This window comes from Alligator mississippiensis, chromosome 3 (assembly GCF_030867095.1).
Source record: "Alligator mississippiensis isolate rAllMis1 chromosome 3, rAllMis1, whole genome shotgun sequence".
Taxonomy (NCBI): Eukaryota; Metazoa; Chordata; order Crocodylia; family Alligatoridae; genus Alligator; species Alligator mississippiensis.
This window is the reverse complement of record NC_081826.1, coordinates 238447893-238463382: the sequence shown is the minus strand read 5'-3', so window position 1 is coordinate 238463382 and position 15490 is coordinate 238447893. Positions and strand designations below refer to the sequence as shown.

At 39.8% G+C, this 15490-nt stretch overlaps 1 protein-coding gene across 8 annotated transcripts in view; it reads left to right on the top strand.

Annotated features, from left to right (window-relative positions):
- CAST (calpastatin) overlaps positions 1-14995 on the top strand; it is an 83805-nt gene extending 68810 nt beyond the window's left edge. For 7 of the 8 annotated variants that reach the window (XM_059724998.1, XM_059725003.1, XM_059725001.1 and 4 more), the window contains 11 exons: positions 39-122; positions 880-927; positions 1108-1203; positions 2072-2176; positions 3713-3814; positions 6125-6217; positions 6653-6706; positions 8725-8814; positions 11276-11355; positions 12689-12755; positions 13633-14995. In XM_059724998.1, the coding sequence (XP_059580981.1) occupies positions 39-122; positions 880-927; positions 1108-1203; positions 2072-2176; positions 3713-3814; positions 6125-6217; positions 6653-6706; positions 8725-8814; positions 11276-11355; positions 12689-12746 (810 nt within the window). In that variant the 3' untranslated portion in view covers positions 12747-12755; positions 13633-14995. The remainder of the gene's footprint in view (positions 1-38; positions 123-879; positions 928-1107; positions 1204-2071; positions 2177-3712; positions 3815-6124; positions 6218-6652; positions 6707-8724; positions 8815-11275; positions 11356-12688; positions 12756-13632) is intronic. The other variant, XM_059724999.1, reaches the window with a different exon arrangement.
- Positions 14996-15490: the final 495 nt, after the last annotated feature.

The following is a 15490-nucleotide window of genomic DNA, read 5'->3' as shown; positions in this document are numbered from 1 at the left end:
ACATTTCTGTTGAGAGATGCCCCACTGTTTTCTCTTAGGAGAAAGCCAAAGAAGAAGAACGAGAAAAACTGGGTGAAGATGAAGAAACAATCCCTCCTGACTACAGATTAACTGAAGTCAAGGTAATATCTTGTAATGTGCTCCTTTGTCTCTGTTTATAGGTGTGTATGGATGTAGCTACACCTGCAGTTCATATTTGAAATGACTTTGTTGCTTTGGGCATTTTTTAAATATTAAAAAAAACCCATGTATTCATTAAGATTTTTAATTCATCAGCATATCTGAACATTAGGCAGTTTTTATTTAAAAGAAAATTTGGTCCTATATAGCTTACCTTGTGGCACCCAAATATGAATAATCTTAGGTAATGTGAACTGGATTTCATTATTGCTTGTTTTAAAAGAACTCTGTTAAAATCAGTTAGTTACATCTGGACAATGCCATTGGAGCAGATGGGTTTTTTACAAGTTTCATCAAGGACTGATATTGACAAGGAGACAGTTGGAAGCATGTGACCAAGGCCTTCACAACTTGTGTTACCGAGCTGTTGCATGAGAAGGACTCTGGGTCCTGGAGTGATGATATAGGGCTCCAGATTAGGCTTTTATTTATAAATTGAGAAAGAATGAACATGTGCAAGATTTTACTTTAAACTGCTGCAGCATTATTTGTCTTTGTGACTTCACTAGTAAATTGCAGAGGTTCTTGTTAGGTAAATTAGTTGTGTAATATATATATTACACACGTGTATATATACACTATATATATATAATTTAACCATTGTTTATTACAACTACTGTTATCCAAGCCTTGTGTTTCATGGTCATAACATACTGTATTATAAACAGAGGAGTGTTTTTTCCTTTCCCATTCCTGCAGGATAAAGATGGAAAACCACTCATGCCAAAACCTCAAGAAAAACCTAAGGTAAATGAGTAAAGATTTAGACAGTCCTTTACTATTCCATTTGGTATACGTTAAACAGGGAACAAAACATTTCCCAATCTGTGCTTTAAGAGTCAGCTATGATCTTTATGATCTGAGTAAGCAGCAGATTTTAAAGGACAAAAGGGTTACATTTGTGATTTTGTTCCTTTTCAACTGTAGCCCATGAGTGAAAGTGATCTCCTTGATGCATTGTCAGAGGGATTTTCCTGTTCTGCAGCAACAACTGTACAGTCTGCACCAATAACCACTTCAAAAGTAAGATATTTGAAAGCACTTGATTTACAGTTATTCAAATTAAGTAATTTGGATTTTGTCAATTTTTTTAACAATGAATTTTGAAAGAACAGAGACCCAGACTTTCCTAAATAATAAGAAAAAATCAGATTTGTTTGTTTGTTTTTACTTAAATGGTTATGCGAGAACCTTAGTGATTACTTGGAAAAATCTCTGCGATAATAGACATTGCAATTTTTGCCTTTTGACTTTGTGGCCAGGATTTCGCCTGGGAAATGTCTGGATTCCTTAGGCCAGCTCAGTGCCATAATGAGCAGAGTTGGGCAAACTCTGCGGGTTGAAGGATGCACACTTCTGTGCATGTAGGGTGGGGTGGGGTGCAGCATGCAGGTTTTGAGGTTGTTGGGGAGGGAGGTGGGGAGGAAGGCTGCAGTCTTACCTATGCCAGGACCTCCTAAAAATAGTCCCTAGCTGACAGCACCACTGTTGATCTTAAAGCAGAAGCTGGGGACTCTTGAATATACCAGCATGGAAATGCTACCAGGATGTAAACTCTGTGGAGTTTGAGAAGGGGGGGAATTTGGTGTCCTTCCTAACTCGATGCTTGGAGCAGGTGCTCCTTTTGCCCTCCCTTAGTTGTACTGCTGGGTGTACTTAAGCAAGTTACTTCAGAGATATAGAACTTTAAAACACCTAGACAAATTGAGAGACATTAAGGACTCTTATAAATAAAATAAGTTGGACTGAAATAGGTATAATGTTATAAAATTGCAGTCTTAAAGGACACTACCAGGAGGAAAAATGTTGCCTGCCGTAGAGCTGTGATTTCTAGTGTCTGTTTTCTTTTTTTAGTGCTGTTCGCAGATCATCATGTTTCTTTTTATTTTAGGAAGCAATGGAGGTTAAAAAATCTTCTGCTGCACCTACTGAAGATGCTGTTTCCTTTACTGCAGCTTCTGCAGTGCACTCAGCTGCTCCTCCACCTGCTCCTCAAGTAAGCAGCATGCAAGTTTTTAAATGATGAGGATATTTGTATTAAAACCTAATCAAGGAAGGAAAAAGTGATCTGATTAGAAAAGTTTTTAATCATGAAGCCTACTGTAAAATTAAACTCTTTACCTTTTAAGACTGGCTAGCAAGCTAATTTTTCTGTAGAAAAGAATTCTAGGCTCTAGATGTTAGGTACAGTTTCAGCTGAATGTCCCAGATTCGATTTTGATGTTATTAGAAGCTCCTGGTCACCAACAAAAAATGGTGTGTAATTTCCAGAGGCCTCTTCTGGTTCTTCCAAAAACCTGAAGGAAAACTTTACAGCCTAAGATTTACGAGTCAAGACGTGCATAAAGGAAGACCCAGTTATAGCCTCTGGGTATGCCCCCATTTCTGTTGTGAGTCGGAAGAGATTTTCTGATGGGTTTGTGACTAGCCTTCGCCATAATAAGGACACACATTCATGTCTATTTTTGTAGCATGTATATGCACCATAATGGGGTCTGTTACATCTAGCAGAATTTAGTTGACAAAGAGGGAGAAATAAGCTAGATTTGCATGGTGTATCCCTAAGGAACCATGTGCTTACTACCATTACTAATATTAATAAGTTATTATTTATTTATTTGGTGTGGCTTGTCTGAAACAAAATTGCAAGTGAAGGTTGAACTCCCCTTTTCTGTTACAAGTAAAGGGAAAACTATCTTTGGCTTGGATGCAAAGTGCTTTTGCACAAACTTCTCACCTTTGTCAATGCAGGGAAAGCTCCCCCTTCTGTTTCCGTTTGCTGTTACAACGGAATGTGGGAACTCTTCTGGCTTATGCCCGACTAAAAAAGATTAGTGGGAGAAGTTGATGTTTCAGTGGCTAAAATCTATACAAGCAAGCAAGTGACAGCACTTTCTGGAAAATAAAGTTTAAAATGTTAATGAGAAACTGTGCCCATGGAAACATTCAGCTGGCACTTGCTTAGCAGCTGATTGTGACCTTGGTAGAATAATGTGGCTCCTGTTAGTAAAGTTAATCTTTTTCAATTTGTCACCAATAGATCAGTATCAATTTTACTTGCAGCAACAGAAAGCAAAAAAAAATTACTATTTCACCTTCTACTCCTAAATCATTCCCTCCCTAATTCTTAACACCCGGGCCGTGTCTACATGAAACACTGACTGCACAGTAGCCCTGCATGGCAGAAATCATGACACGATGCTACTGCACAGTAGTCTCGGGCTACTGCACTGTTAGCAATGTGAAAAAACTCATTCAGCGACACTACTGCACAGTAATTCCTGGTTACTGCGCACTCATTTAGTATTTGTATAAGCAAGTACTGAATGACTGCAGTAATGACTGCCCAATCAGTGTCTCATGTAGACACTCTCAGTAACCCTCTGTATGTTGTTGTTTCACTGAAGTTAACTTTGTTTGTGATATTATGGAAGCAGAATAGATTTTTCAGTGTTTAAAAAAGTTAACAAGCCCTGCTTTAGTGTTATTTTTGGCAACATATTTGTTTTCTGTAACATATTTATTTTGCTAGGGTGGAAAGGAGCTAGACAAAGCCCTAGATCTCCTCTCTGATTCACTGGGACAAAGAGAGCCTGACCCTGATGAAAACAAGCCCATCGTAGATAAAGTAAAGGTAATGAAAGATATTCTGAAACGTGTGGTGTCAGAAAAAAACTGGGACATCTGCTTATCTTGATACCTTTTTTATTGAAGTATTACAATGTGTGTACATAGGAGAGAGAATGGTATACCATTTTCAGTCATGTGAATTGACTTTAAATTTTGCATGTTTTTATTCAGTTACAGTTTAATTAACCAATTCATGTTATCTTTTAAACCTTTTACAACCACTTCAACAACTACCAGTATATTACAGCTTTCTTTTCGAGTCTTTTTTTCTAAAGTGACTTCTTCAGTTTTTTGGATGTTAAATTGCATTTATTGCTCCACAAAGAGGAAATCCATCAGGAAGCTACTAAAGATGAAATTAAAAAAAAAATCACATACAGCTATTCCAGTTTTGAATTTTGTTGCTGTTTTTAGTGGTGGTGGGAGCAGGTGGTCTTTCTTACTACTGAGTTCTATTTTTTTCTGTAAGACTTTTTACCCCCTTGTTCACCTGTTGAGTCTTTATTTTGTAATAATATTTTGATAGATATGTCGGCGGATATTTTATCCTATGGTGCTCCTCCTGCTCTCTTTTTTCCCCCATTGGCCAAAAGTGGTCAGGAGAGAACAATGGAAAATTCTGCTATACGCCAAGCCTGAAGAAAAAGTTGTATCTGTACATAATGTTAACATAAACACCAGGGAAAGGTAAAGAGCATCAAAGTTAAAAGAACAGTATTGACACAAGGACAAATGTGTATAAAGTAGCCATGAATAAATTTGGGCTGGAAATAAGAATAAGCATCCTAACCATTAGAGCAGTGAGATTATGAAACCGTCTTTTAGTAGGAGTAATTGAGGAAAACTGACTAGTTTTAAGTAAGACTGTAAACAGTTGATCCAAAGGATTATATAAATCTGGCCACCTGCCAGAGCAGGGGGTAGGACTTGATGATCCAAAAGGTCCCTTCCAGTTGTGTTTCTATTGTGGTTCATGTGTGTTTAACTCCTGTATTACTTTTTAGGCATAAAAGAAATGTTACCAGATTAGGTTTTCTGTCATCGTCACTAATATTTTGATTATAAATTTGCAGATGCTGAAGAACACATTCATATCTATTTCAAAGGTCATATTTGTATACTAAAAACTAGAACTCTTGGTTCCAAAATGATACCTTTTATTAGACCAACTGGAAAATGGCAAGAAAATTGTCCTTCTCTGCGAGCTTTTGGGATCAAAGTCCCTTCATCAAGCTCTGGGAAAAGTGTAGATGGTACAAGATGGTAAAAAGTCCCCATAGGTTGGAAATAAACTTCATTTTGCACAGAGGGAGCTGGAGATGGAAGTCTGTCCCTCTAGGTCCATGAGAGTGTCTTTGTGAGCTATGTTGAGTAGCTCTTTGATGTGTTGATCAGGTAGAATTCCTTCCCTGAAGGTGTCAGATGGTAGGTAGGGAGGCAAAAAAAAACCCAACAAAACTTCCTTGTTGTTCTGCAGTGAAGTTTAAAATCCAAAATCAGCTGAAATTCAGCATCTTCCATGTTTGTATACTATACACAGAAATTAGAACAACATTCAAAGATAACTGTAGACTTCTATTCACAGTACATTATTGAATGCCCACTTCCATTTTACATATGGTGTTCAGGAACCTGTGATACCATATCCTCTTCAGCATATTTAAGTTTATAAACAAAAAACCCATATCTGGCTACAGACAGTTCAGGCTGCTTTCTGAGAGGCCACTTTTACTTCATTGTGGCATTTGGCTGTTAAGAAGCTTTTTTATCCATTCTGACCATGTTCAAGGAGCAGCAGCCCAAAGCTACGGTATTGTAATGTCAGCCTTTTGGTTTAAATGAGGGCAGCCTGTGGATGGGTTCTAAAACAGAGGTATCAAATATGGAACTTTTAGTAAACAGGTATGATCCTGAAAGCAGAGCTGAAAACTTACTTTAAATAAGTAGCATCTATCATCATGTTAGGCCTTTTTTACTTATTACAATTGTATATTTGTCGAGGGATAGCAGTTTTTAAAGCTTTAGGCACTAAGTGCAAGTTTCACAGTTAACCAGAAATATAGCTGATTGTACTGATCCTGAAACTGTAGAGTTTAAAAGTGCTGTTGTTCTCATACAGAAATATTTCACTTGATACTGAAATAGTGACTCTTAAGATCCTCCTAACTAATAAATTTGGTCCCAAGTTTCAATTCATGTGGGCCATCTATTACATGATATACTATTATACAAGCAACTGTAATGAATACCAGCTGTTGTAGTTAGATTCTACAGTAACAATGAAGGAATAGTAATGTTTGTTTCATGCTTGTAGGAAAAGGCTACATCTGAACACATAGACAAACCTGGAGAAAGAGATGATACAATTCCTCCCGAGTATAGAGAGCTTTTGGACTCAAATGAACAGGTATGTAGAACAGATACTTCACCAGCTTTTTGCTTGTTTGTTTTGAACTTATCCTTGACTGTCTTAATACAAGTTTATGTATATATAGGTCAGCTTCCCCTAGTAATTGAATAATGTGAGTGAACATTGGAGATAATGGAGTAAGTTGTCTGTGACTAACAAACAATATGCTGTATATTCTCAGAAAGTAATTAAAATGGAGGATCCCTGAGATTGCAGGGCATCTCACATTAACATGATAAACAGATTATAAAGTGCCTTTACTCTCAAACAGTAGAAATTAAGTGACTAGGGACAGCTCAGTGCCTTAAATGTTGCAAATTTATATCTTTTAAATGATGACCTGTGTAAAGCCTATTTTATTTTTCCAGTTTATCACTTTGAAGTAAAGATTCACTGGTTTGCATTTATTGTATATATCTTCTTCCTTTAAAGGGTAAACCAGTAAAACCAATGTCAAAAGAGGACGTGGAACCCAAAGAACCAAAGGTAAAAGTCATTACTGTTTTGTTCTGCATTGACCCCATCCTGACTGTGCTCATAACTGAATGCTGATCTTAGCAATGTTATCTTTCATTTTAAGGCATTATATGGTTCAAATCTCTTTAAATGCTATTGAATAGATGAAGAAATATTGAAAGTGAAGTCCTCCAAATGCATAGCACTTTATAGTATACATGTTACAAACATATACAATAGGCCTGTGCGAAGTGGCTAGTATTCAATTTGGATTTGGCCGATTCGGGGGACAGTGATTCAATTTGGCTGAATCTGATTCAGAGATTTGGCTGCTGCTCAATCAGCCAAATCTCCGAACCGCACAGGTCCCATCCCCTGCCCGCTCTCGATGGCTGCCCAGCCTGCCCCAGCTCCTGGCTTTTTAAGAAAAAGCCCACACTCACCAGCTGCTGCCTAGCGGGAGGGGGGGCAATCCTTGCCCCCTCACTGCCCCACACCACGTGGGGGGGCTCTGCCATGAGCCCATTGACCCCTGCCTGCTCTCCCAGCTGCCCTATGGCTGCCCCGCCCACCCCTGCTTCTGGCCCTTTGAAAAAAAAAAAAAAAAAGAGAACCAAATCCCCAGACTCACCAGCTCCTGCCAGGCGGGGGCGCGATCCCTGCTGCCCCCCACTGCCCCATGCTGCATGGGGGTCTCTTCTACGAGCCCCCAGAAGCCCTGAGGCCAGTGCAGAAGCCAGTGAGTGTGGGGTTTTTGGTTTGTTTTTTTAAAGTGCTGGGAGCTGGGGCAGGCGGGGCAGCCATGGCGGGGGCTGGGAGAGCGGGTGGGGGTTGGGGCCTCGTGGCAGAGCCCCCTACGCAGCGTGGGGCAGTAGGAGGTAGTGAGGATCGGCCCCCCCCCGGCAGCACTCCGTGAGCAGGGGCTTTTTTAAACAACCAGGGCCTGGGGTGGGCAGGGCAGCCATGGCGGAGGTTGGGAGAGTGGTCAGGGAGTGCTCGGTGGTGGGGGGTAGGCAGGCAGGGGATGGGACCTGGCAGGGGTCCCCCCATGGTCCCCTCCTCCAGTCCCCACTCCCCCACCCCTCACTTACCAGCATGGAGTCCAGCTCCAGCTCCCTGCTGCAGCCAACAGGGACTGCCCAAATCGCCAAAGCTCTCCAAATCTTTTCCAAATCGATTCGGAAAGCTTCAAATTGATGATGCAGACCTTTTCATTGGTCCCCTGATGCGATTCAGATTCGGAGATACAGCCAACAAATTGGGCTGACTCTCCTTCGAATTGAATCAGCACCCAAAGCTTCACACAGCCCTAATGCACAATCCCAAAAACCCAGTGTTCAAAGGTTTTAACATTCATTGCTCCAAAGTTATGAAAATACAGAGTCAATGTTGCCTGTGCAGTCTGGAACTTGGAACTAAACAGCATTATCAGCTCCAGGTATAACAAATATATGGGGCCCAAGATTTTAAAATCTGGACCATTTAAAACTGATTTAGACTTACATCTGTAACTTGATTTTCAAAAAGTTCCAAGCAGTTAACTCCTGCTGACTTCAAAATAGCATCACTTTTTTGGATATCTGCCAGCAACTGTCCCAGGTGAATCGTATGGCTGGGGTGAGGACTGACTCTTCCATTCATGCAGCAAGCAGAATATAACTCACAATGACTTTGTCTTCATTAATTTGGTACTCATTTGCACTCCCAGTTTAATTCTCACTCATTTTGGGATGGGAACAGACTCATGGAACGGTTACTATGCTTTAGCTGCTCCACAATAAGGTCTGTAAGGTACACAGCTTCTATAATATGTCTGGCCGTACAGACTACTACCAGGCTGCTTTAAATATAGTTCTTTTTTAAAATGTTGGGCACAGGATTAGAGGTTGTAGTATTTACATGGGGAACAGAACCGTGCTGCCTAAAAATATGGCTGTGGACTGTGCAACAGTGTGACTTGTTTGTCTTGATTTTGCTATATTTGATAGTTTTAGAATCCTTTGAATTCTTTGCTTTCCGTACTTTGAGTGATGGTAATTTTGTTGCAGAAGCCTGCAGATGATTCTGCAGCTATTGATGCCCTGTCAGGGGACTTTGATGCCTGCTCAAAACCACCTGCCAAACTACAACACTCAGAGGTAGGACATTCTCTCACTAGTGACTTATAAAATTATCTGTTTTGCATGTGGGTTTTTATCCTTTTTTGTACTGGTTTTATTTGGCTTTTAGAAATACTTCTCCTGTTCTTTTATTGGCAATGTGTAATTTTAAAGGGTACTATCAAGATATAGTACTAGTCTGATTATATATCTGGTTAAAAAATATCCAGAAAGGTTGTTAAGTTTTCCTTCTTGGAGAAAGAAGGAAGATTGGCAGGAAATAAGAGCAGAACTGTATGGGCCCTTAGAGGCATCTGCACTTCAGTAATGTAATGAAGGAGGGCGACGGGGGCATTGGCCTTGGGTGTCATCCCTGAGGGGCACAAAAATTACCATATCCATTGACACTGTCCCATGTGGCACTGCTGTCCAAGCCACTCGCCTATCACATTGCGTCTCTGACCTTGATTCAGAAGGAGCTAGAGGAACTATGCAATAGGTAGTTTTGAGAGGGGTAGACGTGCTCAGAGCAGTGAGAGAAGGAGGGAATTTCATTAGTAATATTTGTATAGGTTGAGTGGAGAAAAATGTCCTCGGAAGACAGAGAGCTGTTTTGTCTTTATTGCTGCAAGCACTGCTGTGACGTAGCGATATGCTATGGCACAAGAGTGGCTGTGTTAGAGGTGTGGAAGAATGCAAGTGACGGGATTTAATTTAATCTGGCATTCAGAAAAAAGCAGTCAAATAGTACTTCCTTCCTGCTTCCCCTCCTCCACCTCCCTACCCAGTGTTGCTGTCATAAACTGTGCCCAATAAAACTTATATGACTAAGACACGCTCTGTGAACTATTATTTAAAAACCTGATACAGTTTGAAATGGTTGAGCTTTGTAACTAGAGCCCCCTGCGAGAAGCGAGTGGCTATACATGCTAAAATTCCTGAACTGTTAGGATTTCTTGAAGTTCTCAGTGCTAGCTAAATGAGTCTTCATGACTTCAGTGCCTACTGTATGTCCTATGCTCCTATTTGTAATGGTAAGAGGAAGGCAGCAAATAACTTCTTCGAGCTCCCTTGTCCAGTACTAAAAGAAACCCTTAATTTAGAGCAGTGGTTTTTGGCCTTTTTGACCTCAAGGCAACCCCTTCATAGCTTTTGTGAATTGAGTGGCACCCTATCTAATTGATATTACAGTGCTTATCTCCTTGCAAAGGGGATGTGCTGTGGGTATGGGGGATCATTCAGGCAGGAACAATCTTGAGCCTGAATTTAATTTTATCTGCTTATCTCTTCACAACTTGCTTATCTTCACATACCTCATAGCACCCTTCCAAGGACCTGGCAGCACCCCAGGGTATCCTGGCACCCTTGTTGGGAATCACTGGTTTAGAGTCTCAGCTGAGTGGGTAGAAAGCCTCATTTTGCACTGACTTGATGTAGCTGAAGCACTGTCTCCCTTCCCTGCTGCTGACCTCATGCCAGTTCTTCCCTGCCTCACTACTGGCTACCGGATAAAATGCCTCCACTGCTTGTTTCTAGCTTGTGATCCAACTGGAAACTGGCAGCAGTGGAGAGGTGCCATATTAGGAGCATGACAGGACAGGCACTCCCAGGCAGGAAGAATAAAGTAGAGTCAGAACTCTGTCTTTTGAATTCTGACCCAGCCTGGTGTCTACTCATATTTAACCCATATTATTTCTTAATAATAAGAAATGCTCAGCTAAACTGAAGAGGATAAACAAATGCAGTTCCATGATAGGATGGTATTACTATTTCCAAAAATCCCTTCTGACTAAATCAACTTTACATTTCTCTGTTTAGTCATTCATGAGATGCATAGTATTTAGCTATATCCTTTACAGCACTGGGGGTGTTCTCTTTGGATTCCCACACCACTGTAAGAGAATGAACAGTAGATTTTTCTTTGCTATAACAGTTCAGCCTGCAACTTTGCTGATTACAATTAAGTGGAACTATATTCCTGAACTATAAATCCTTATTTATCAGTTCTCATCACTACTTGACAGTATATCCTGTTTTGTTTCCTCTTCATAAACCCTTTTTTTCCTCTTTTCAACAAAAGAATTGTTGGTTGGTTTTTAGGCTCCCTCAGAATCTCTTAGCAGTTGGTGGCAATATTTTCATGACCGTGTTCCCAGGATCATCTAGCCTGACCCATTTAACCACAGTTTCTCTTATTAAAATATCTAAACAAACAGCACTTATTCACTGATGGATGAAGGGCCAGAGGATTGTGGCTCTGCCCCCCATGCTTTCTGCTACCATGAGGCTCCCCTGCACTAAACCAGGATGAGGCCCAAAAATTTTCACCTCCGCTTGCCTCAGGAAGGCAACTTATTTTTTTCTCTATTTGTTTCTGCTTCCAAGAGTCCAGGATAAGTTATCACTGATTCCCTGATCTTTGGAGTGAGGTGGCTGGGCAGGGGGATTCCTCTTCTCATCTGATCAATTTGTAATTGTGACTTTTTTTTTTTCTTTTGAGTGTAGGACAAAAGTGGAAAGAAACCTACGACCACGAAAACCACCACAAAAGATGACGGGAAACCTAGAGATACCCAAAAGGTAGAAACCAGTTATAATGTGCACAGTACTGAGTTGCTGTATCTATGAATGTGGAAATGGGGAATTTGAATTTAGATTCATTGTCTGGACTCTAGAATTTGGGTGATGAGTTATGAAATAGTAGATCCAACCTGATCTATTTCTGTAAGTATGTATGAGTGAGATGTACTCACTTATATCAGGGGTTGTCATTATGCCTTAGCCTAAAAGGGTCCATTCATAGAAGGTTAAATCTCCTGTAGCAGGCCAGGTGGATGTGGTCTGTGAGTGTCATTCCTCATGACACCCAGGTTCCTCACCCTTGCCTTCTGTGCTCTTTAAGACTCTGCCCTGCCTAACATCTCTGTCCTTGTCTAGCACTGACCCCTTATCTCATCACTTTGTGTTTCCACTTGTGATTCCACTCTTTTTTCTATTTCTATCTTGGAGTTTCTCTTGCCTCCTGTATTCAGTCTCATCATTTTCCTTTATGCCCTCTTGAGACAAACTACTTCTAGGTCCTTTGATCCTCTGCTACAACTTTCAAATCAGACTGCCATGAGTAAATGCAGTAACTGTTTTGAAAAACTGGTCTAAGTTGACAGATGAAATGGCTGCAATGCAAAATTCTCAGTTCTAAAAAGGAACATAAAATGCTTTCCAGACACCTTTTCCTCTTCTTTCCTTTTTGGCCACATATGTTTTAATAAATCAAATTAAAAAAACCCCTCCTTGTATGTAAATATATATTCAAAATGAATCTAGCGAAGAAAAAAATAATTACTTATGAAGTGTGTGTCTAGAACTGGACAAGTTCTCCCTGCCCCCCTCCCCCCTCCCTTCCTGTAGACAGCTCCCGAGGCGGGGCAGGGCTGGGCTGCATCAACCCAGCTCCATTTGAGACAGATTAACTCTAGGGAACACAAGTTCTCTAAGGCACTCCAAAGTGGAGCACCTTCAACTAATCCTGCATTTGATGAGGATTAATTAGTTGCGTGATCCACTTTTTTAAAAGCACTCTGTAGCCATGCATGTATGCCATGGCATGGCTATAGAGTGCTTTTAGGGGGCCGATCATGCAACAAATGTAACTTCTGTCTGCACTCAGAGAGAGTGGGGAAATCAGGCCCAGATGCTGAAGTAAAATATGAAATGTGAAGAAGCAGAAATGAACACAAAAGAAGTTATGATTAACAATTTTAGCCTTTTTTTTTCTTCCTACTCCTGCTGACAGAATTTGCCTCAGACGCAGATCATTTAGAAGCTGTCATTATCACTGTCAGAGTGCTTTGGTGTTTATTGCAAAACGGTTAACTACAGCTAATTCATGTGTTGGACTTTTTCCCCCATTTAGACGAAGGAGCAGTCCTCCAGCGGAAAATCTGAGAGACAAAAAACAAGCTAAACGCTAACATTATTGGGTGAGATTTTCTTTTTAACCAAGCCTCTTAGGAATGATTGCTAATGAGTTAAAAACCTAATTGGAACCAAAATCTAGTTCACAAGAAAACAAACACTATTTAAAAGACTCGACATTAGGAAATTCTAGACAAAAGAGGTCTGATGGTTCTTTTAGTTCACGCACAAGTTCAGAGCTGCTTGCTGCACTTAATTTTGTAGAGCTATGTAGTAGTTTAATTTTGAATATTCCAAGTCATGACACTTCTCCTGCTAGCCTTCTGAGACCATTTTGACTAATTAAGATCAATCACAAAATTAAAGATATTCAGTCTGAACTGTTGCTGTCTGAATCTTTTTATTCTTACAGTTTGTACCATCGTGCATTATTTTTTCTTTGTTAATTTACATCCTTAAAATGTGTGGGAATTATATGAACTCTTAGTCATTTTTTAATTATATGGTGGGTATGTATAACTATTTCCTCAAAACATAGTTCCTCAAATTCCTAATCATGTTTGTTGCTCCTCTCCAACCTGTTTGACTTTGTGGTGTTTGTTTGCCAAGAAGAAAGCACAATATTTTGTATGTAGGTCACATAGAGTAAAATCTCCAATATACGGCTTTAGTCAAACTTCAGTGGAGCCAGGATTTCTCAAAAAAAAATGTTTCACTATTTCTGCATTTGCAGGACTGCATTACTTGGACTTTTATTGCAGTATTATATTGCAAATGTTCATACCTAAATCACTCTGGTATTACTTCTTCCCAGGTTTCTTTCTCTCACTGAACACCTGTTTTGTATTATTCTCCTTAGAGAAATTAGCTTATGTTTTTCCAAGTTGAATTTCTTTTTGTCATAGTTCACTGAATTTTTCTTTTCTGGATTTTCCCTTTCAGGTTATTGGCATATAGTGTAAAAAGTCATCTTTCTGCTGGTGAATAATTACTCCTGAAGAACAAAAGCTGATGCAAATGCATGCATTTATTTTAGGTGGTTTTGTACAGTGGTATTTGTTGGAGGTTTTACACACATTTTTTTCCAGGAATGGTTTCAATTTGTTTTGTTTGTTTTCCTAGCCAATCATTTTATTATACCTTTTGAAACTTTTTTTTGTGGGTAATTTTCTTAAGTTCTGAGGGGGAAAGGATGCTTTATATTTGTAAGAAATATATTTCATATGAACTTAATAGCAATGCCAAAAAAGTCTGCAAACTTTTGCACATAATCTCCACATAGTGCCTGTAAATCTCAGAAGAGTTCTCTAGATATGCGCAAACATTAGTTTGTAACATTGCAACGAATGCATTTAGGCATTCTGGAATGTAATGGGTGTTTTTGGTTATCCTCAGCCTTCTTAAGTTGGCTGTATAATGTATATCCTTGAGCAAATTGCTGATGAGAAATCATAGGTCAACCATAGGCATATAAAAGATGACAGATTGAAAGATGCATCATCTCATCATGGGCTTCTGCTAATAAATTATCTAAATTTTGAACAACGGCTGTACTGCCGCTTAAAAAAATATATCAAACGTCGCAACAAGCACCTACATTGTTATCTGCTTTTTGTATCAAGACTTTCATGAACAAAGATCTTAATGCAACTCACCTTGCACTCAGGGCTATATCTTACTACAAGATAGGGAAAGGAAGCCCAGGAGACTCAGCAAGGGTTAAATAAATAGGAATTTGAGATTAGCACAAGTGCATTTCTGCAATGGCACCCAGTTTCTACTTCTCTTTTTCTCCATCAGCACTCCAAAAGTGACCACAGGAGCAAATCATAAGCTAATGCTGCATGGAGTGGCATTAATTTCCATGAACTAGATATTGTAGGGCCTTCAGGGAAACAGGTAGCAAAGAGCAGCTGGACTCTAGTACCTGTGCTGCAGAGCTGAAGCTGACAGTGTCCTGTGATCTGTGGATGTGCTGAATTTCCCAGTTTCTCTTGGTTTCTCCCTTTGTTCCTCATGGCAGAGGGAAACGTAATACTACATGTCTGGTTCTTACTCGCACTGAGTAACTCTCATGAAGAATCTCAATGACTTCTGTGGATGGAGTGAGATAGTGGTGGAGGCAGAATAGTAAAGGATATGAAAATCTGGTTCTGACTACCTACTGTTCCAGACAGCCTTCACCCAGAGATTTAATATGGAGGATAATCAGAATTCTGGCTGTACTTGACAGCCTGTAAAATTCATACTGTATTTGACAGTCTGTATTAAGAGCTTGTGTCACTAATAAAGTTTTTAAAATGGATTACTGTGCATGTCCTATCTTTTTCGTACTTATAACTACATATTATTTGAATGACCCTCTAAAGACAACAGAAGTGTGTGCATTAGAAATCATTCAAGAGCAAACCTCTGCAATATAACTCTGTAATATGTAAAAGCAGGTGGAATGCTATGTATAAAATCAGTAAAATATTTATTATTTGGTGTCTTGAACACCCAGTGTATTCAAATTAATTTAGATATAGTTACAATTTTTTTTCAAGCTGCTTTTAAGTGGTTACAGAACGTAGTTGATTAGAGCCATCTTTCGAGTCCCTGAACTCCATTGGTTTAGATTACAAAAATGGAGGAGCCCACCTTTTTGGCAGGCATGCCACAAATTAGCCCTGTTTGCTCCCCAGGTAGTACCCTAGTCCCCTTTCTCTGCTGTTCTGCCACCTTCTCCCTGCCCTACATTCCCTGCCTGATTTTTCTGCTCTGTTTTCTGCTTCTTCCCCTTTGCTCCCTGCTTGATCTG